At 45.5% G+C, this 23,294-nt stretch overlaps 1 protein-coding gene across 2 annotated transcripts; it reads right to left on the bottom strand.

Moving 5' to 3' along the window:
- Positions 1-20,451: 20,451 nt before the first annotated feature.
- LOC123079595 (EPIDERMAL PATTERNING FACTOR-like protein 4) lies at positions 20,452-22,723 on the bottom strand. 2 transcript variants are annotated; one of them, XM_044502388.1, is made up of 4 exons: positions 22,560-22,723; positions 22,043-22,441; positions 21,623-21,660; positions 20,452-21,235 (listed from the first exon to the last, which is right to left on the bottom strand). In XM_044502388.1, exons 2-4 carry the CDS (start codon positions 22,212-22,214, stop codon positions 21,023-21,025), a joined length of 423 nt encoding a protein of 140 aa, XP_044358323.1. In that variant the 5' UTR covers positions 22,215-22,441; positions 22,560-22,723; the 3' UTR covers positions 20,452-21,022. The 2 variants fall into 2 exon arrangements, with proteins under 2 accessions (XP_044358323.1, XP_044358322.1); XM_044502387.1 differs by having other exon boundaries at positions 22,043-22,620.
- Positions 22,724-23,294: the final 571 nt, after the last annotated feature.

Raw genomic sequence — 23,294 nt, 5'->3', positions numbered from 1 at the left:
AATCTTTGATTCTGGCAAAAATTTCAGGTTGTGAAGTAAGTGCATTTTATATTGCTTCAAAAATCTTGATAAATTACCAGATCATGATCCTACCTATATAACTTCTCTCCACCAAATTTGGCACAATTTCACCTAGCCAATATTTCTCCAAAATTCTTGCAAGATTCTGGGCAGTGAAGATAGCTGTGAAGGAAGTACCATTTTGGTGAATCCAATTGGTATGAAATTGTTACAGCTTCTTAGTATGACCAAATCACTAAGCCTTGCCAAATTTGAGCTCAATTTGATACTCCATGTGAGTGCACCATCATGATCTTGATTCTGGACTAAATATGTAGTTGTGAAGCAACTGTGATTTATCTTGGTCCAAATCTTCTCAAAGTTACCAGGATGAAAGTCCTTCTTACCCTAAACCTTGCAGACAACTCCATTGCTCCTAATCTCCTTCCTGTTGCTCAGCAGTTCACGACCAAGTTTACTGCAGTAAACTTCAGAGGTTACTTACCATTTAACCAGAGCAGTTTTCATCGATCTACCACCGCAGTAGAAACCTCCCCTGGAAGAACTTACCACTAGACAACATGTTCAAGCCCATCTCCCCCACTACATGCCAGTGCACGCGGTGACCGCGTTAATGGCATCATAGTGCACACGCTCTGTGTGCAGTGGCCGCGTCTAGTGGCCGTTTGTGCTTCGGCACCTCCTCCTCTCGTCGCCTTCGCGCGCGTGACCATGTCCATTGTCTTCCTCTTGTCGTCGCCGTTCCCCTGGGCCCCTCTCCCCCTCCGTCCATTTCCTCACCGACGCTCACCAACGCTCGCCGCCGAACGCCCACGGGGGCACAGTGCTCCGTTTGGCTCCGAGCTCACCTCGGCCTCTTCCTCTGCTCTCCGGCGTCGTCTACCCCTCCGTGACCTCTAAATCATTGGCTCGTCGTGTTCCCGCGCCCTCCCGTGCTCGATGAGCTCGTCAGAGCCTCGGCCACAAGTGCCCGGCGGCACCCGAGCCCAGGCCTCTCGCCCCGACTATAAATAGCCATCCACGGCCTCGTCCGAGCTCACCACCAGCCTCACAACCCTCCTCTAGTCCTCCCTAGTGCCTTGCCCGAGCTCAAGCCACTCTCCTCGACCCCCATCGCCACCATGGCCGCCGCGGCCTCCCTCCTAAATTAGCTGGAGTCCAAGCCTCCCTCTTCCTCTTTCCACCTCCAGTAGACATCCCGGAGCATCCCGAACCTTCCCACATCTTCTCCTCCTCCTCCTCCTCGGGTGGCTTGGAATGCCAAGTCCATCATCGCCCGTAGCCACCGTCCGCCGTCCTAGAAACTGCCCTCGCCTCGGTGCTCCTCGGTGGTCGTGCCCTACGCCATCAGATGCGCCGCTTCTTCCCGAGCACGCCGGTGTGCCGAGCTCCACGGGAGATGGCCGGAGTCGCCGGGACTCGCCGTTGAGGTGGCTGGCCTTGCCTCTGCCTCTCTCGAGCGCGGGAGGAAGAAGAAGGAACGAGGAAGGAGAGAGAGTCAACGGCGGCCCCACCTGTAAGTGACCCAGGAGCCCGGCCCCGCCGCTGATGACGTGGATAAGTGAAAGCGTATTCTTCGGAATACTTTTTCCTCAACCGAAATCGCACTTTCTCTCTTCTTCAGCCATGAATACGTTTTCAGTTCAGTGAAAGCATATTTTTCTAATTACGCTTTCTGTTTTTCTGTCCAGGCCCTGTTTGAAAATATTTTCATTACAGATGGGTTCCTGGCAGTCAAACACTCATATCTTTTTACTCCCAACTCCAAATCAGGTGAATCCAAAGCCCACGTCTTCGTCTCGTCGAGCCCGTTCTGTTGGTTTCATTTTCACTATGGTTTGACACATTGAAAATGCCCTTTTTGCCCTTGCCGTTAACCAGCCCCTTTCGAGAGTGAAGTGTTTCCGGTGAATCTTTCTGCGATCTTTCCACACAACTTCCCGGTGTTTTCTTCATCCCCAGGCAAACCACAACCACCATTTGCATGATAGCCATGCAGTAGCATTGGTTTTCAACTTGAATCTTTAATAACTGTCTGTTTGTTTTGCTACTGCTGTCGTCATTTCGGTTATGCTTATGGATCGGTGACTACCGTCATGCTATGTTTTCTTGCACTCTGTTATCATATTCTAGTTGCTTGTATTACTTTAATATTGCCATGCTTGTTGGTAGTACATGTTGGGTTGGTCATGTTCTTCGGTGCATGACTAACGTCGGTTACCGAGTACCGTTGATATGCATTGTTCCTTTGCTGTTAGTTGGTTAAGTGTTTACTCGGTAACATTATTGATGTGTTATTGCATGGTATTTATTGTTGATGATAGCGGTCATGTTATACTATGAGTAGTATTGTACTTGTGATATTCATGCTCGCCATTATGCCATGCTCAGTTGGATATGATTCATTGTTGATATGGTGGATAGTTATGTTGTACCCTCATGCTTATGTTGATATCATGCTCATGCATTGTCATTGCATCATGTTATTTTATCATGACTCAGCATATTTGCATTCAAGTTTAACCAGATTAAATTGAACTTGAACAACTGTTGGCTGAGTCATGGTGCCACCATATCGAGCTGACCAGTGCAACCACGCTTACCTTTATGGGAAGGTCCTAACTGGGTCTATTGTCGTGCCTATCTCCGGTGCCTCCAACGAGGGAAGGTTATGGGCGCGCGCTACCCTGATCAGGTAGGCGGACATAAGCCTTGTGTGACCGTTGTTGTTGTTATGGATCCCCGTTTGGGACCGTTTTTGCCACGATGGTGGCTGTTTTGCCACGACGGTGGCCATTGGTGTCTTTGGTAGACACGGGGCCACCCAGGACTAGCCCAGTGGGGAGTGGGTCGGAGTGGCCGGGGAGTGTCATGGCAGTAGATCGGTTTTGTCGGAACGCCGTTGGTTAACCCGAAATGGGAGTGCGAGGTCATGGGTTCCATGGTGTGGGTACAGTGTGCTAACCTCCGCAGAGTGTATATTAAATCTATCGATAGCCGCGCCCGCGGATAAGGGCCCAGTTCGTAGTCGGTCACACTGTGAGTCAACAGTAATTCATAATAACTTGATTAATAACAACCCTGGTTCGATGATGACATATGTTGGTGATGTGATCCGTGAATGATCACCGTTTGGTTACGAGGTAACCCGTTGAGCCCAGAGTGGTTCCGTTTGTGATCCGTGAATGATCACCGTTTGATTACGAGGTAACCCATTGAGCCCAGAGTGGTTTCGTTTGTGACCCGTGAATGATCACCGTGGTATCGAGGATACCGAATTGTTGGATATTCATGATGTTGTGCGAGAATCGTGGGTAAAGATCAAGCTCCTTGTGTTCATTTAATGATTACTATGGTATTGTTTATACCAAGCTTGATTTGATCCTAAGATGATCGTGTGATGTCCGAGGTTGGTAAGTGCTGCATGTGATGGTTACGAGATAACCCGAGCAGAGTAAGTTGGTGCATGATAATGTCATCATGTTGCATGATAGTGTCATCATGTTTATATGTTCCTGCCATGCTCATATTGTTCTACTTGTATCATGTTGTTCATGCTATGTTGTTCGGATAATACAATGTTAATCCGTGTTTAGCCTGTAATTGCCATGCTGTTGTATGTCTTGAATGCTTCTGGTTATTGTGAGCTTGCAAGTACATTCAATGTACTGACCTGGCGTGTCATGCCAGTTTGCAGGTCATGCCGGATTTGATTGCTTGCTTGTCGTGGTTTCCGTTCGTGCGAGCTAGGATAAGCGTTCCAGCCAGAGTCCCTGTGGAGTGGAGTTCACCACCGTCGTCGTTGTTCCGCTGCTAGAGTTATTCCGCTGCATCGTGTTGTCCTGCTGCTTGCATAGAGCAACCGTGGCAGGCGTAGTGTCGCCGTGCCGATGTTATTCATTGTAATATCGGAGACCTTGTGTTCATATTCGTGTAATAATAGAAAGCTGGTTTGTTCTATGCTAAGCAGTGCCGTATTCCAGAAGACTTCTCCTCGATCTCTGGGCTGGAATACGGGGTGTTCCGGTTTCTCTGAGCCGAGGTGGCACAACGCTTGGTATCAAAGCAGGTCTGGCTGTAGGACACCCTAGTCAGCGCGAGCGGTAGAAACCGGTAGAAATCGGTAGTTTAAAGTACGGCTTGTTTATTGCATTTGGTTGCTGCATAATATGCATATAGCCTTAGTATTTGTTGCTAACGGTTTATCTAGTGAGTGTAGCTGGCATCGGTTTGGATCCACTACAGCTCAGCCTTTGCATTTCTCCAGTTTTCTTTTATTGCTCGTTCTTCGGTGTTTGGTGTCATTTCTGTCCCAGCAGAGTGATGCCAAGTGATCCCGACACCGTTTGCAAAACTGGTGCTCAGGTATCTCGCCGATATCCTCCTTTCAGCCCCGCCTATCGTTTCGGTGATGGACATGCTTCTATCCCGAATCGCTTTTTCATTTTGTCATGTTGGCAACCCTTAATGATCTTAGTTATCAAGAAAGGGCAATGTCAGCAGCCTCAGTTTTCTCCCGCTATCCTATTCCTTGGACGAGTACGAATCTTTTTCCATCCGCTTGATAATAACGTGGTTGCGACCTTCGTGTCCCACTACATGATTACTGAGTGCGTCCTCGCCTCCGAGCTAGTCCAGGTTGCTACCTGGCTAAGCCAGCACTTGGTTTAGCGTTGTTTACACCCAATTCTTCCACACATATTCGTCCTCGTGCACACCGTCACAGCATGCTAGATCGTAGAACCGGAGATCCCGCGAGATTTGTGTGCTTAAGTAGGCATGCATATTGTGTGACTAGTAGTAATATGTGACATTGATTGTGTGTGAATTGATTGTTGTTGTGTGATGTTGTTTAGTTGAGTTTTCTTTTGCTTCTGTCTTTTGGGCCCCGGTGTTACATTATTTTTCCCCCTATAAAGAGTTGCTCATCAACCAACACCGGACTCAAAGAAGCAACAAGGAGTTTAAATATTTGGAAACTCAGCTAAACAGAATGGAATTCTCAGGCGACTGCGGTGAATTGGGAATATCTGACTTTGAGGCTGATAATCAATTTTGCATTAGTGTGCACTCCTCACAACAGTACTGATAAGTCAAGTCCACATCAGTACAAAATCTCACAGCAGTAATGATCAAGTAAGCCGCAAGGCAAGTCAGGTACAAGATCAACGGTATATTTTCAGTTAGAGGTATGGATCATATACAAAAAAATTGGCTCAGCAATGCATGATGCTTGAGATATGTTATCATCCGAAATAAAGTCAGAATGTGATATGCTCAAGGAAGACAGTCAAACAAATTTTCTCATGCAAATAATCAGCCACCGGATATTATGGGCATGTGCGTAGATTTCAGTCTGCATATTAGTATGAAGCTTTGGATGTAAGAAACTCAGTCTTCTTCCACACGCTATCGGAAGAAATTTATGATGCAAGGCTCCTCGATTTTCCTCAGCATGACATGTGAACAATTTCTGGTCCAAGATACCCGGTCTGTCTCAGCAAGATACCTCAGTAAAAGCTTCTGACAGATGAAAATAATTTTTCTCAACAAGCAAACCCGAGGAGAAGCTTCTCAAGTACGGAACTCAGGCTTCTCCAGCACAATAATCAGACCAAGCTTCATGTATAAGCTATAGAGCCTTCTTTGACACGATACCCAGACAAAAGATTTGAGCAGAAGTTAACAAGTCTTCCTCAGCAAGCTACTCGGATGGCTTCTCTTGTAAGACAATTAATCTGCGTCAGTACCACACTATTGCACCGCCCTCAGAGATTATGCGGTGAGTTGGCAATATATGGCAATACAGCTCAAGAGTCAGATCCGCAATATTTTTGGTCAGAAGCACAAATCAGTCAAAACATATGCCTACCTCAAGAATCAAGTGTTCGGTTGCATATGATTCTTACACATATGGTGAGCATGCATCCCCAATAATATCAGTCACTCATACGAGGTATGACAAGGATCCAACAGGTATACCTAAGGAAAGTAAGGATCCCCCAACCTCATGAATCATGCAAATGAAGATAAGCAGAGATACACATCTTATGTAATACAAGGATCTATAAGATCTGGATAAGACATCACAGAATCAACAGTCTTGACAGTGGCCACCAAGGCCAATATTCCCGCACCGACAAGGAGATCTCATGAACTCTTGTATGGTTGGCCTCAACAAAGAGCTCTGTACAGCTACAAGCCCCGAGTATATGTCATATACGTGTGGAACCCAAGCACCAGGAGTAATGACAAAATATTGCACTAGCCACAACCATGGTCATACGAAGAATCAATGATATATGTTGCCAACCTATTTCAGTAAGATATCCTGACAAAGAAAATCATGACCGTTAAAGGGTGAGACTGACAGCAAAGGTATGATGATTTCTGCACGACCATCAAGGTCCGGATACCCGAATCAGTTGGAGGCCCTAATTCCATATGATCCCCAAAGGCATACCCTCAGAGGCCTACTATGTTTTACAAGGATTTCATATCCCGCTGACCCACTTGGAATGGTTAGTGTGGAATATCCAAGTCTGTTCTGTCAGATCCAAGATTCTTTTGCAACCTCAGCAGTTTGACTTCAGTAACAGTGTAAAGCATCGCACAGCCTATTACCACATCTGGGTATACCGACAACATGGGCAAATCAAAAATCGAAAAATCAGCTCAGACCAGGTATATCCACTTGTGTAACCTAGTACCCGGACAACCTGTCATGAAAAGTATCTTCCCACCAGCATACCTGTCAGGACAGTCTCAAGATGTCAATAATTGAGGTATGCTACAGTTATAAGTCTATACCCTGTTATATTTCTCACGACAGAAGGCAGTCAAATCTTTGGTAGATATCCCATGATCGAGCCAAAAAAATAAATCAAATAAATCGGTACCACTTATGAGCAGTCAGATCCCGTCAGAAGATGGCCATGATTAACTCTCAGCATTTGTTGAAAACAGAAGGCCTGCATTTGTTTGAAGCAACCCCATGACAAGAGTAAAAAGGTTTTCATGACCAAAAAAAAATTTATGCTCAGATCCGTTGGATATCACCCCGGGTATGGAGAATCAACGCCAGTAAAAAGGAATTGGTATGAGCAAAAACCTGTCAGGATTTGGGAAAGGTGAAGCAAACCACCCCAGAGCAAGGGAAGAAAATCATATGAAATTCTTGGGGGAACACTAAATAAAGGAAAAAGGATACCCGAGTTGGAAACGGTGTCCTAAAGTCATACTTGTTCCCTGAGCAACCAAATCTCGAGGACGAGATTTCTTTAAGGGGGGAAGGTTTGTAACAGGCTGGTTTTTGGCCCTTTTCTTTTTCTTTTTGATTTATTAGTTTTTGCTCTGTTTTTCTTTTTGGGGTGGTTCTGTGGCCTTGCCACCTGGGAAATCACCTTCATTTCCTCTCCCAAGTGGCTCATCATTCTCAAAACCTTGCCAAGATCATGTCACTTCACTGCTTGACCAAACCCTAATTTCTTTTTCTCAGGAATATTCCTTTTTCTATTAAGGGAATAACCCTGTCTGCCCTAGGTTGTGAAGCAACCTATATTTCTGTCCATCCAAAAATTCCCAAATAATTCTCATAATTCCTTTGGGTCATATGTTGCTCAAATATGACCAAACTGTCCTGTCCTAGCCCAAGAATAATTCCCCAATAATTATTCTTCCTTTCTGTCCAGGGTGGCACTTTGTGAAGGAAGTGTCATTTATCTTATCTTGTTTGATCCCAAACTTGTTGGGCATTCTTTTATGTCCAAATAATTTCCACATGCCAAAATTCAACTTTATTTGCCTAACCAATCTTCCTCAGTGATTTTTCAAAGTTTCTGTCAAACAGAAGCCAATGTGAAGGAAGTACTAGCTAGGAGAATCCAAATGAGTTGAAATTTTGCATGCCTCTTCTTGTGCTCATATTATCTCCCTCCTCCAAATTTCAGCCCCATACAATCATCTATGTGAGCAAATGACCAAATCTTTGATTCTGGCAAAATTTTCAAGTTGTGAAGCAAGTGCATTTTATATTCTTCAAAAATCCTGATAAATTATGAGATCATGATCCTACCTATATAACTTCTCTCCACCAAATTTGGCACCATTTCACCTAGCCAATATTTCTCCAAAATTCTTGCAAAATTCTGGTCAGTGAAGATAGCTGTGAAGGAAGTACCATTTTGGTGAATCCAATTGGTATGAAATTGTTACAGCTTCTTAGTATGACCAAATCACTAAGCCTTGCCAAATTTGAGCTCAATTTGATACTCCATGTGAGTGCACCATCATGATCTTGATTCTGGACTAAATATGCAGTTGTGAAGCAACTGTGATTTATCTTGGTCCAAATCTTACCAGGATGAAAGTCCTTCTTACCCTAAACCTCGCAGACAACTCCATTGATCCCAATCTCCTTCCTGTTGATCAGCAGTTCAGGACCAAGTTTACTGCAGTAAACTTCAGAGGCTACTTACCATTTAACCAGAGCAGTTTTCATCGATCTACCACCACAGTTGAAACCTCCCCTGGAAGAACTTACCACTAGATAACATGTTCAAGCCCATCTCCCCCGGTACATGCCAGTGCACGCGGTGACCGCGTTAATGGCATCATAGTGCACACGCTCTGTGTGCAGTGGCCGCGTCCAGTGGCCGTTTGTGCTTCGGCACCTCCTCCTCTCGTCGCCTTCGCGCGCGTGACCATGTCCATTGTCTTCCTCTCATTGTCGCGGTTCCCCTGGACCCCTCTCCCCCTCCGTCCGTTTCCTCACCGACGCTCACCAACGCTCGCCGCCGAACGCCCACGGGGGCACAGTGCTCCGTTTGGCTCCGAGCTCACCTCGGCCTCTTCCTCTGCTCTCCGGCGTCGTCTACCCCTCCGTGACCTCTGAATCAATGGCTCGTCATGTTCCCACGCCCTCCCGTGCTCGATGAGCTTGTCAGAGTCTCGGCCGGACGTGCCCGGCGGCACCCGAGCCCGTGCCTCTCGCCTCGGCTATAAATAGCCATCCCCGGCCTCGTATGAGCTCACCACCAGCCTCACAACCCTCCTCTAGTCCTCCCTAGTGCCTTGCCCGAGCTCGAGCCGCTCTCCTCAACCCCCCTCGCCACCATGGCCGCCGCGGCCTCCCTCCTAAATTTGCTCGAGTCCGAGCCTCCCTCTCCCTCTTTCCACCTCTAGTAGACAGCCCGGAGCATCCCGAACCTCCCCACATCTTCTCCTCCTCCTCGGGTGGCCTGGAATGCCAAGTCCATCATCGCCCGTAGCCACCGTCCGCCGTCCTCTAAACTGCCCTCGCCTTGGTGCTCCTCGGTGGCCGTGCCCTACGCCATCAGCTGCGCCGCTTCTTCCCGGGCACGCCGGTGTGCCGAGCTCCACGGGAGATGGCCGGAGTCGCCGGGACTCGCCGTCGAGGCGGCCGGCCTCGCCTCTGCATCTCTCGAGCGCGGGAGGAAGAAGAAGGAACGAGGGAGGAGAGAGAGTCAACGGCGGGCCCCACCTGTAAGTGACCCAGGAGCCCGGCCCCGCCGCTGATGACGTGGATAAGTGAAAGCGTATTCTTTGGAATACGTTTTCCTCCACCGAAAGCGCACTTTCTCTCTTCTTCAGCCACGAATACATTTTCAGTTCAGTGAAAGCGTATTTTTCTAACTACACTTTCTGTTTTTCTGTCTAGGCCCTGTTTGAAAATATTTTCATTACAAACGGGTCCCTGGCAGTTAAACACTCATATCTTTTTACTCCCAACTCCAAATCAGGTGAATCCAAAAGCCCACATCTTCGTCTCGTCGAGCCCGTTCTGTTGGTTTCATTTTCACTATGGTTTGACACTGTGAAAATGCCCCTTTTGCCCTTGCCGTTAACCAGCCCCTTTCGAGAGGGAAGTGTTTCCGGCGAATCTTTCTGCGTTCTTTCCGCACAACTTCACGGTGTTTTCTTCATCCCCAGGAAAGCCACAACCACCATTTGCATGACAGCCATGCAGTAGCATTGCTTTTCAACTTGAATCTTTAATAATTGTCTGTTTGTTTTGCTACTGCTGTCGTTATTTCGGTTATGCTTATGGATCGATGACTACCGTCATGCTATGTTTTCTTGCACTTTGTTATCATATTCTACTTGCTAGTATTACTTTCATATTGCCATGCTTGTTAGTAGTACATGTTGGGTTGGTCATGTTCTTCGGTGCATGACTAACGTCGGTTACCGAGTACCGTTGATATGCATTGTTCCTTTGCTGTTAGTTGGTTAAGTGTTTACTCGGTAATATTATTGATGTGTTATTGCATGGTATTTATTGTTGATGATAGCGGTCATGTTATACTATGAGTAGTATTGTACTTGTGATATTCATGCTCGCCATTATGCCATGCTCAGTTGGATATGATTCATTGTTGATATGGTGGATAGTTATGTTGTACCCTCATGCTTATGTTGATATCATGCTCATGCATTGTCATTGCATCATGTTATTTTATCATGACTCAGCATATTTGCATTCAAGTTTAACCAGATTAAATTGAACTTGAACAACTGTTGGCTGAGTCATGGTGCCACCATATCGAGCTGACCAGTGCAACCACGCTTACCTTTATGGGAAGGTCCTAACTGGGTCTATTGTGGTGCCTCTCACCGGTGCCTCCAACGAGGGAAGGTTATGGGCGCGCGCTACCCTGATCAGGTAGGCGGACATAAACCTTGTGTGCCCGCTGTTGTTGTTATGGATCCTTGTCCCCGTTTGGGACCGTTTTGCCACGACGGTCACCGTTGGTGTCTGTGGTAGACACGGGGCCACCCAGGACTAGCCTAGTGGGGAGTGAGTCGGAATGGCCGGGAGAGTGTCATGGCAGTAGATCGGTTTTGTCGGAACGCCGTTGGTCCACCCGAATGGGAGTGCGAGGCCATGGGTTCCGTGGTGTGGGTACAGTGTGCTAACCTCTGCAGAGTGTATATTAAATCTATCGATAGCCAAGCCCGCGGATAAGGGCCCAGTTTGTAGTCGGTCACACTGTGAATCAACAGTAATTCATAATAACTTGATTAATAACAACCCTGGTTCGATGATGAGATAAGTTGGTTATGTGATCCGTGAATGATCACCGTTTGGTTACGAGGTAACCCATTGAGCCCAGAGTGATTCTGTTTGTGATCCGTGAATGATCATTGTTTGGTTACGAGGTAACCCGTTGAGCCCAGAGTGGTTTCGTTTGTGATACGTGAATGATCACCGTGGTATCGAGGATACCGAATTGTTGGATATTCGTGATGTTGTGCGAGAATCATGGGTAAAGATCAAGCTCCTTGTGGTCATTTAATGATTACTATGGTATTGTTTATACCAAGCTTGATTTGATCCTGAGATGATCGTGTGATGTCCGAGGTTGGTAAGTGGTGCATGTGATGGTTACGAGATAACCCGAGCAGAGTAAGTTGGTGCATGATAATGTCATCATGTTGCATGATAGTGTCATCATGTTTATATGTTCCTGCCATGCTCATATTGTTCTAGCTGTATCATGTTGTTCAGGCTATGTTGTTCGGATAATACAATGTTGTTGTATGTCTTGAATGCTTCTGGTTATTGTGAGCTTGCAAGTACATTCAATGTACTGATCTGGCGTGTCATGCCAGTTTGCAGGTCATGCCGGATTTGATTGCTTGCTTGTCGTGGTTTCCGTTCGTGCGAGCTAGGATAAGCGTTCCAGCCAGAGTCCCTGCGGAGTGGAGTTCACCACAGTCGTCATTGTTCCGCTGCTAGAGTTATTCCGCTGCATCGTGTTGTCCTGCTGCTTGCATAGAGCAACCGTGGCAGGCGTAGTGTCACCGTGCCGATGTTATTCATTGTAATATTGGAGACCTTGTATTCATATTCGTGTAATAATAGAAAGCTGGTTTGTTCTATGCTAAGCAGTGTCGTATTCCAGAAGACTTCTCCTCGATCTCAGGGCTGGAATACGGGGCATTCCGGTTTCTCTGAGCCGGGGTGCCACAGTCCGTGATCTGAGGATTATCCTCATTGCTGCACAGAAGAATTATGTCCTTGATGCACCGCTAGGTGACAGACCTATTGCATGAGCAGACACAAACGTTATGAACGTTTGGCAAAGCTCGGTATGATGATTACTTGATAGTTTAGTGCACCATGCTTTACGGCTTAGAACCGGGACTTCAAAAACGTTTTGAACGCCACGAAGCATATAAGGTGTTCCAAGAGATGAAATTTGTATTTCAGACTCATGCCCGAGTCGAGAGGTATGAGACATCTGACAAGTATTTTCCCTACAAGATGGAGGAGAATAGCTCAACCAGTGAGCATGTGCTTAGAATGTCTGAGTAGTACAATCGCTTGAATCAAGTGGGAGTTAATCTTCCAGATAAGATAGTGATTGACAGAGTTCTCTGGTCACTATCACTAAGTTAGTAGAACTTCATGATGAACTATAATATGTAAGGGATGACGAAAATGATTCCCGAGCTCTTCGCAATGCTGAAATCAGCGAAGGTAGAAATCAAGAAAAGCATCAAGTGTTGATGGTTGACAAGACCACTAGTTTCAAGTAAAAGGGCAAGGGAAAGAAAGGGAACTTCAAGAAGAATGGCAAGCAAGTTGCCACTCCCATGAAGAAGCCCAAAGCTAGACCCAAGCCTGAAACTGAGTGCTTCTACTGCAAAGGAAATGGTCACTGGAAGTGGAACTGCCCTAGATACTTGGCGGATACGAAGGATGGCAAAGTGAACAAAGGTATATTTGATATACATATTATTGATGTGTACTTTACTAGTGTTTATAGGAACCCCTCGGTATTTGATACTGGTTCAGTTGCTAAGAGTAGTAACTCGAAACGAGAGTTGCAAAATAAACAGAGACTAGTTAAGGGCGAGGTGATGATGTGAGTTGGAAGTGATTCCAAGGTTGATAAGATCACCATCGCACACTCCCTTTACCTTCGGGATTAAGGTTGAACCAAAAATAAATGTTATTTGGTGTTTGCGTTGAGCATGAATATGATTGGATCATGTTTATTGCAATACAGTTATTCATTTAAGTCAAAGAATAATTGTTGTTCTATTTACATGAATTAAACCTTCTATGGTGATACACTCAATATAAATGGTTTATTGAATCTCGATCATAGTGATACACATATTCATAATATTGAAGCCAAAAGATGCAAAGTTAATAATGATAGTGCAACTTATATGTGGCACCGCCGTTTAGGTCATATTGGTGTAAAGCGCATGAAGAAACTCCATGCTGATGGACTTTGGGATCACTTGATAATGAATCACTTGATGCTTGCGAACCATGCCTCATGGGCAAGATGACTAAGACTCCGTTCTCCGGAACAATGGAGCGAGCAACTGACTTATTGGAAATAATACATACTGATGTATGCGGTCCAATGAGTGTTAAGGCTCATGGAGGGTATCGTTATTTCTGACCTTCACAGATGATTTGAGCAGATATGGGTATATCTACTTAATGAAAAATAAGTCTGAAACATTTGAAAAGTTCAAAGAAATTCAGAGTGAAGTAGAAAATCATCGTAACAAGAAAATAAAGTTTCTACGATCTGATCGTGGAGGTGAATATTTGAGTTATGAGTTTGGTCATCCTTTGAAACAATGTGGAATAGTTGCAACTCACGCCACCTGGAACACCACATCGTAATGGTGTGTCCGAACGTCGAAACCGTACTTTATTAGATATGGTGCGATCTATGATGTCTCTTACTGATTTATCACTATCGTTTTGGGTTTATGCATTAGAGACAGCTGCATTCACGTTAAATAGGGCACCATCTGAATCCGTTGAGACGACACCAAATAAACTATGGTTTAGCAAGAAACCTAAGCTGTCGTTTCTTAAAGTTTGGTGCTGTGATGCTTATGTAAAAAGGTTTCAACCTGATAAGCTCGAACCTAAATCGGAGAAATGCGTCTTCATAGGATACCCAAAGGAAACTGTTGGGTACACCTTCTATCACAGATCCGAAGGCAAGATATTCGTTGCTAAGAATGGATCCTTTCTAGAGAAGAAGTTTCTCTGGAAAGAAGTGAGTGGGGGAATGTAGAACTTGATGAGGTAATTGTACCTTCTCCCGAATTAGAAAGTAGTTTATCACAGAAATCAGTTCCAGTGATTCCTACACCAATTAGTGAGGAAGCTAATGATGATGATCATGAGACTTCAGATCAAGTTACTACCGAACCTCGTAGGTCAACCAGAGTATTGTCTGCGCCAGAGTGGTACGGTAATCCTGTTCTGGAGGTCATGTTAGTTGACCATGACGAACCTACGAACTATGAGGAAGCGATGATGAGCCCAGATTCCGCGAAATGGCTTGAGGCCATGAAATCTGAGATGGGATCCATGTACGAGAACAAAGTACGGACTTTGATTGACTTGCCCGATGATCGGCGAGACATTAAGAATAAATGGATCTTCAAGAGGAAGACGGACGGTGATGGTAGTGATACTATCTACAAAGCTCGAATTGTCGAAAAAGGTTTTCGACAAGTTCAAGGTGTTGACTACGATGAAATTTTCTCACTCGTATCGATGCTTAAATCTATCCGAATCATGTTAGCAATTGCCGTATTTTATGAAATCTGGCAAATGGATATCAAAACTGCATTCCTTAATGGATTTATTAAAGAAGAGTTGTATATGATGCAACCAGAAGGTTTTGTCAATCCTAAAGGTGCTAAAAAAATGTGCAAGCTCCAGCGATCCATCTATGGACTGGTGCAAGCATCTCGGAGTTGGAATATACGCTTTGATGAGTTGATCAAAGCATATAGTTTTATACAGACTTGCGGTGAAGCCTGTATTTACAAGAAAGTGAGTGGGGGCACTACAGCTTTTCTGATAAGTATATGTGAATGACATATTGTTGATCGGAAATGATGTAGAATTTTTTGGAAAGCATAAAGAGTGTTTGAAAGGAGTTTTTCAACGAAAGACCTCAGTGAAGCTGCTTACATATTGATCATCAAGATCTATAGAGATACATCAAGACGCTTGATAAGTTTTTTCAATGAGTACATACCTTGACAAGTTTTTGAAGCAGTTCAAAATGGAACAGTCAAAGAAGGAGTTCTTGCCTGTGTTGCAAGGTGTGAAGTTGAGTAAGACTCAAAAACTGACCACGACGGAAAATAGAAAGAGAATGAAAGTCATTTCCTATGCCTCAGACATAGGTTCTATAAAGTGTGCCATGCTGTGTACCAGACCTGTTGTGTACCTCGCCATAAGTTTGGCAAGAGGGTACAATAGTGATCCAGGAGTGGATCACTGGACAACGGTCAAAATTATCCTTAGTGGAATAAGGATATGTTTCTCGGTTATGGAGGTGATAAAGAGTTCATCGTAAAGAGCTACGTTGATGCAAGCTTTGACACCGATCTGGATGACTCCGAGTCTCGGTCTAGATACATATTTAAAGTGGGAGAAATTAGCTAGAGTAGCTTCGTGCAGAGCATTGTAGACATAGAAATTTGCAAAATACATACGACTATGAATGTGGGAGATCGGTTGACTAAATTTATCTCACAAGCAAAACATGATCACACCTTAGTGCTCTTGGGTGTTAATCACATAGCAATATGAACTAGATTATTGACTCTAGTAAACCCTTTGAGTGTTGGTCACATGGAGATGTAAACTATGGGTGTTAATCACATGGTGATGTGAACTAGATTATTGACTCTAGTGCAAGTGGGAGACTGAAGGAAATATGCCCTAGAGGCAATAATAAAGTTATTATTTTATTTCCTTATATCATGATAAATGTTTATTATTCATTCTAGAATTGTATTAACCGGAAACTTGATACATGTGTGAATACATAGACAAAACAAAGTGTCCCTAGCATGCCTCTACTAGACTAGCTCGTTAATCAAAGATGGTTAAGTTTCCTAACCATAGACATGTGTTGTCATTTGATGAACGGGGTCACATCATTAGGAGAATGATGTGATGGACAAGACCCATCCGTTAGCTTAACATAAATGATCGTTTAGTTTCATTGCTATTGCTTTCTTCATGACTTATACATGTTCCTCTTACTATGAGATTATGCAACTCCCGAATACCGGAAGAACACCTTGTGTGCTATCAAACGTCACAACGTAACTGGGTGATTATAAAGACGCTCTACAGGTGTCTCTGAAGGTGTTTGTTGGGTTGGCATAGATCAAGATTAGGATTTGTCACTCCGTGAATCGGAGAGGTATCTCTGGGTCCTCTCGTTAATGCACATCACTATAAGCCTTGCAAGTAATGTGACTAATGAGTTAGTTATGGGATGATGCATTACGGAACGAGTAAAGAGACTTGCCGATAACAAGATTGAACTAGGTATGAAGATACCGACGATCGAATCTCGGGCAAGTAACATACTGATGACAAAGGGAACAACGTATGTTGTTATGCGATTTGACCGATAAAGATTTTCGTAGAATATGTAGGAGGCAATATGAGCATCCAGGTTCAGCTATTGGTTATTGACCAGATATGTGTCTCGGTCTTGTCTACATAGTTCTCGAACCCGTAGGGTCCGCACGCTTAACGTTCGATGACGATTTGTATTTGAGTTATGTGATTTGATGACCGAAGTTTGTTCGGAGTCCCAGATGAGATCACGGACATGACGAGGAGTCTCAAAATGGTTGAGAGGTAAAGATTCATATATTGGAAGGCTATATTCGGACATCGGAAAGGTTCCGAGTGATTCGGATATTTTTGGAGTACCGGGGAGTTACGGGAATTTGCCGGGAGAAGTAATGGGCCTTATTGGGCTTTAATGGAGAGAGGGGAGAAGGGCCAAGAGGTGGCGCGCGCCTCCCCCCTGCCCAAACCGAATTGGACAAGGGGTGGGGGGCGCGGCCCCCCTTTCCTTCTCTCTCCCCCTCTCTTTCCTTCTCTCCTACTCCAAATTGAAAAGGGAATCCTACTAGGACTTGGGAGTCCTAGTAAGATTCCCTATGCTTGGCGCGCCCCCTAGGCCGGCCGCCTCCTCCCTCCCTCTTTTATATACGGGGGAGGGGAGCACCCCAAAGGCACTCAAGATTTGTCTTAGCCGTGTGCGGTGCCCCCTCCACAGTTACACACCTCGGTCATATCGTCGTAGTGCTTAGGCGAAGCCCTGCGCCGGTAACATCATCATCACTGTCACCACGCCGTCGTGCTGACGGAACTCTCCCTCGGCCTCAACTGGATCAATAGCACGAGGGACGTCATCGAGCTGAACGTGTGCTGAACGCGGAGGTGCCGTACGCCCGGTACTTGGACCGGTTGGATTGCGAAGAAGTTCGACTACATCAACCGCGTTACTAAACGCTTCCGCTTTCAATCTATGAGGGTACGTGGACACACTCTCCCCGCTCGTTGCTATGCTTCTCCTAGATAGATCTTGTGTGATCGTAGGATTTTTTTTGAAATACTACGTTCCCCAACAGTCATCCTACTTCTTCGGTCATATACATATGATTGATGGAGATGGGGAGAGAGAGAGAACGGAAGAAGAAGAAGATGGGATGGGTCGCATCCTGCGTGATGGACTGTCCAAACAAGCCCAGACACCCTAATTTTCTCCCCACATATGTATTGAGTTTGAGGGTTTATGAACAACTAGGACATATGAAGACGATTTGTGGGTTGGTAGAGTTTTTTAGTGGGAAAACACGTATTAGTTGTGTAGTCAACTGATAAAGCTTTGTGGAAAAAACATCATATGTAAGCAGAAATTTTAAAGAATAATACAAACATAGAAACACATATATTTGACTACATAACATTGAAGTGACTACACATGTTACGATCCTCGCATCAGCACTGCTGTTTTCCCTCGCTCTCTTTTGTTTGGGCACTATTTCCCCGAACAGATAGGGACACAATGTGGGCCTGGTTGGAGATGCTCTTAGATGATATTCTTTCGGTGAGCTCTCCACGCGGCAATAGCGGGAACAGAGCGCGGGGAGCTGTGCAACGCCGACATGCGTCGCGCAATGGGTGCTTCACACACGATAATTTTTCTTCTGTTTTTGTATTTTCTCTTGATTTTTCTTTTTTCCTAATTTTTCTATTTTTCTCGTTCTTTTCTGGTGCAAGGTTGTAGTGTGCATTGTAGACCTATGGTGAAGCATTGGTTAATGAAGAGCACAAATGTGGTTTGTGGGGAAGCACATGTGTGCTCTGAGAGGAAGCATACGTGTATTCCACGGGGAAGCTTGAATGTGCTCCATGAAAAAGCAAAAGGAACCGCAAAGTGCACTACACAGGAAGCACACAATGTACTACACGGAGAGCACAAAATGCAATACATGCGAAGCACAAGTATACTATATGTGAAGTACAAATGCATTGCGTATGGGAGCACGTCTACACTAACACTTAAAAGTGCAATTTTAATACATGGAGGTCTATACAACGTTTAGTGCAGTATGGAGCATAGGTTACGCCAAAAAATAAGTTCATTAAAACCTATCAATATGAGGTCTAATTTTAAACATCTCGACAAAAGAAACATAAAGGTTAGACGTTTCACAATTTGCACCAAGGTTCAAGAGCTATTTCATCTTTTTTGAAAAGAGTAAGAAAAAAACACATGCAGTCAGCCCTCCAGTTAGCTCTCTTTGGAAAAAATCTCATCAAAACTCTATGGTGATGATGATAGGTGGAGTAGTGTTTGTCCTCACTAATGGCGTAAAGTAACCTTTCCAAAAGGTACCCTTTTAACTAGTGTTTTTTAGTCCAAACTTGAGACTCCTATTCTCCAACAAATTCCCACCAAAAGCAAAGGCCTTCGATGTCAACGGGCCGACCGATTCGGGGGAGCGGGGGAGGGGGGGTCCCAGTTTTGGGAAGAATCAACAAGGTTCTTCGTCTGCCTCTGTTTTCTTAACTAGAGGACACCCCACGTGTTGCTGCGGGAATTGGTTGATGAAAAATTAGGTTGATAACATGAGAATCAACATTAAAAAATGCATATGACTTATTATATTCATTCTATATAATCGTAAGAATGTTTATCGAATATAAGTAGAATAAGTAAAAAAATCATTTTTCCATGCATGGTTGAATGTTGTGGGGGGTCTTTTCCCATGCATGCTTGGATGCTAAGGTGAGCCTTATCTCATACATAATTATACAATGAAATGGCATGCTTGCATGTTTAGATAAATAAGTTAGTGGGGATGACTCTCTTAGGTATAATACACGTTGTTGCGGTAATGTTTTGCAATATATTCAATTAGAATTGGTTGTATAGAACATGAATATTTATAGTAATAATATGAGAACTAAAGCTAAAAATAAATATGATTTGTGGTTTTGATTATTGTATACTGAAAATATCATAATAGAATGAAAATTCTCATGTTGCATGCCGAGGTGGCTTTTTATTATGCATGATTGTATGTTGTGGTGAACCTTTCTCCATGCATGTTGAATGATGAGGTGCCATACTTGCATGTAGAGAGAAATAGGCTAGTGGGGGCTAGCTATTTATATATAGAAGATATGTTTCTGTGTCATTTTTTTTATTTCCAATTCCTTTTCCTTTTCTGTTTTTATTTTTAATTCACCAACGTCGTTCCAAAACCATGAACTTTTTTAAAAATTGAAAACTTTTAAGATTTCCACATATTTTTAAAATTTATGAACATTTATCAGATTTCGTAACATTTAAGTTCGTGAATATATTTTAAATGTTAAAAAATCAAATTTATGAATATTTTCAATTCATTTTTTAATTTTCATGAATATTTATAATATTTGTGAACATTTAACAATTTTTAAAACTCATGGTTATTTTTGCGAATTCACAAATATTTTTAAAAATTCATGATCATTTTTAAACATCCTTGAACACTTTCTAAACTCCCGAAGTTTTTTTTTATCTTTTGTGAACGTTTTTAATTCATGTTATATTTATTTATTTTGAAACTTTTTGTAAATAATGTCTATTTTTTTTAGCTTCACTTCCTCTCTGTTTTTTTCCTTCTCTCCTCAGATGAACTGAGGGCGGATACATCCACGTACTTACGCAATACTCCACCTGCAATAATACACGCTAACAACACTATAGTGAAGTGATGAATTGTGGCGCATGACTGCCTCCACCTGTGATAATGTAAGTTAAAGTCAACTGATATTTAACCAAGTCGAAGTCAAGTGTCGTAACATGTAAGAAAGAAAAAAAGAAAAAACTAGAAAGAAAAATTTGCACGAATCTTCATGTAAGATCCCACTAATATAGCATCGATTGAGACTTGGTTAAGTCACCGTGGACTGAGATTTCGCAATCCCGTAAGTCAAAATACACAGAATCGCACACGTTGACATCTCAGGTGAGTAGTGATGTACTATGTGTTAGTCTAAGAAGCAACACAGAGATCGCATTTGAGATTTGACACATGGGCTTACAAACATCGCATTTGACTCGCGTCGCGTCTGTTCATCACACATCAAGTGGGCAAGAAGATCACCAGCGCAAAATGAAATCAAAATTCTAAACGGAACAGAACGGAAGAAGGGGGGAACATGGAATCTCATATCAACAGATGATCTGGACACGTGCAGGAGCGGGCATTGTCCGTGCACTGTATCTCACTCTCCTCCCAGCCCCAGCACAGCACGCGCCGTACAGCCCCCCCATGCCCCGGCGCGTCGTGGTAGGGCCGTGCGAATTCCAGCGGCGCAGAGGAGACACGCACAGAAACAGAGCCCAGCGGCCGAGCGGGCCACCACCCCCCTGCAGCTCCACCCATGCAGGCAGAGGCAGGCGCGCCGCGACAGCCATGGCACTGCTGCAGCTGCAGCCGCGGTCGAGCCGCCCGGCCCCCGCCCCGAGCAATAATGGAGCGCGACGACGGGCGCTCTCGTCAGCTTGCGCCGAGGTCGATCGGCGTCGGTAAGCTCACCGCGCTCGGCTTGACGTCCCTGCTCGGCCAGGTGCCGATCGAGACCGGCCTTGTTTTCATCTTGTGCCGATCATGGCATGTAGAGCCGGTTGCCGCACCTGCACCGCCACGCCTCCGGGTAGTACTCCGTGGTGACCGGCACCCCCGGCGGCACGGCCACGTGCACCGGGTAGCACGGGCTGCAGCTGCCGCACTTGCCCGTGCACCGCGGCGGGTACGACCCCGGCCCGGCCACCACCAGCAGCCGCCGCCGTCCTCCGCTCCCGCTGGCTCCTGACCGCTCCTGTGAAGGTGAAACGGATTAATCAACGGATGAGATGGTGCGGATCGGCATCGGCGGCAGCGACGTATGGTCAAAAAATGATGGGCCCCGCCGGCGTTGAAGGGCTGTCGGAGATGGCCGTGGGCGTGAGCTGGCATGCGTAGCTGTGCCTGTGCGGTGTGCCCCAGGCTAGTCGAGTGTGCACCTACTTTGGCGGGACCTCTGGTTGTTTGCGCATGGGGCATCATGAACTCAAGATGAATGAATAATAGGAGGGAGATCAAGAACAAGAAACCGGGCGGTGTACGCAGGCCAAGCATCGGCAGTCTACGTCTAGGTGAACCGCCGGGAACGTACGGTGTGTGTGCAGCTGCGAATTTTAGCAAATGTAGAGGGATGTGAACGCACCTGATTACCGAACGATGCTGCTGTTCGTCTCCAAAAATCTGTAGAAAAAAGGAGGACATGGGGGTTATGACAGGGTGATTTCACTTCAGCAGGCATGCATGGTCTAAAGTCTAAGCCAAAAGATGATAATGCAATGCATAACAAGGATCAATATTATTTTTCTCTTCGGGTTTAAGCCGGCACACCGAGCTGTACACTCCAGTTTTATTGCAGGTGGAAAGAACTAGCATCAGCAGCAGAAGAGAGGGCGAAAAAGAAGCAGACCACACATAAACCTCCATGAAGAAGAGATGCGAAGTGGCACAGCAGGTAAAAACCAAAGCAAGCACAGGATGAATGGAAATGAACTAGGAGTTGAAAGCTTGCCAAAACGAGGGAAACAACCGCACGGAGGAGCAAAACGCAGGCTCAGTTCGTTACCTGAACGGAGCGCCACCACGGTACTCCTCCCACTGCAGCCACTGCCACTGCAAGCCCCGGGCCGGGCGCAGCAGCACAGGGAGACGACCACGACGAAGCACAGGGCCAGCGCCACCATTAGCATGGATCTGCGCCTGCCACCCCACCTCCACCTCCCCCGGGAGCCCTCCATGGGCGATTCCCCTGCAGCACCACCACTCACTCCCCCTTTTAAGCCCCGGACGCCGCAGCGACAGTATGGCCGCGGCTGACGGAGCGGCCGAATTTGGGAAGAAGCGGAAGCAGAGAAGCGCACCAGGAGGCTCACCGGTCACCACTGCCTCTTGTATAGCAGCCCGCCCGGCACTGTAGCGGCGTCAGATCCCTCGACCGATCGATCGGAATCCGTCGGACGAGACTCTACAACGAGATCGGTCGATGGATGGAATTGAATGCATGGGCGAGAAGAGAGAGAGAGCACTGCGCAGACGCATAAAAGAAGGCGCAGGCATGAACAGTACCAAACGGTACTACGTACCAGTCTACCAACACCTTTGCGCCTGCGTCTGCGTACGTCGTGCGATCGACCTCGCCTCGCTCACTCGTCACCTCAGTACGCCTAGTTTTGTATGATTGCGAGGGGTCGGCGTCGATTGGTCTCGCCGAATACCGCCAGGTACTCTCACCTCATCTCATCTACGGGGAAATAGGTAGAGGACGAGGGAGGGGTGCAGCAGCTCGCATGTGCCGTGTGCTCCCCAGAAAGGCCTGTGGTCTTGGCAGAGGTTTTACGCGCCAAGGGGGTCCGAGTGGTCCGGCAGAGGGGGGAATTGAAGGTGCGGGTATGGCGCGGTGAGCGTTGTGATTGTGACTGTGTCACAATCTACCGTCTACTAGGTGACTAGGTGAGGGAGATGACTTTCTTAGGTCAAGTTTTTTTTTTCTTAGGTCAAGTCGTTAGATTCGAGTAAGATTGTGTTGGATGCATGACGGGGGATTGATGGGCGTGCAGTGTTGATCAATGAATCTGTTTCTCCGAACAGTAGCAAACACTGTGGACAGAGCAGATAAAAAACCGGTTCGGTTTACCTTCTGCTCAACTGAAGAGCCTCGGCCAAAAAGAGTCAACTATGTACAGGAGACCTGTCACGGTGCTGGTATAAGAGAGGCCTTGACATGTCGTATTTTCGTATTTGCTCAGAACAAACTAACTTCTCGCAAAAATATTAACCAAAATAAGTTGACATGGTGCCACTGCCCTCACCATCGGAAA

Source organism: Triticum aestivum, chromosome 3D, assembly GCF_018294505.1.
Source record: "Triticum aestivum cultivar Chinese Spring chromosome 3D, IWGSC CS RefSeq v2.1, whole genome shotgun sequence".
NCBI classification, from domain to species: Eukaryota; Viridiplantae; Streptophyta; class Magnoliopsida; order Poales; family Poaceae; genus Triticum; species Triticum aestivum.
Note: the sequence above shows the minus strand (reverse complement) of the source record. Positions and strands in the feature narration are given on the sequence as shown.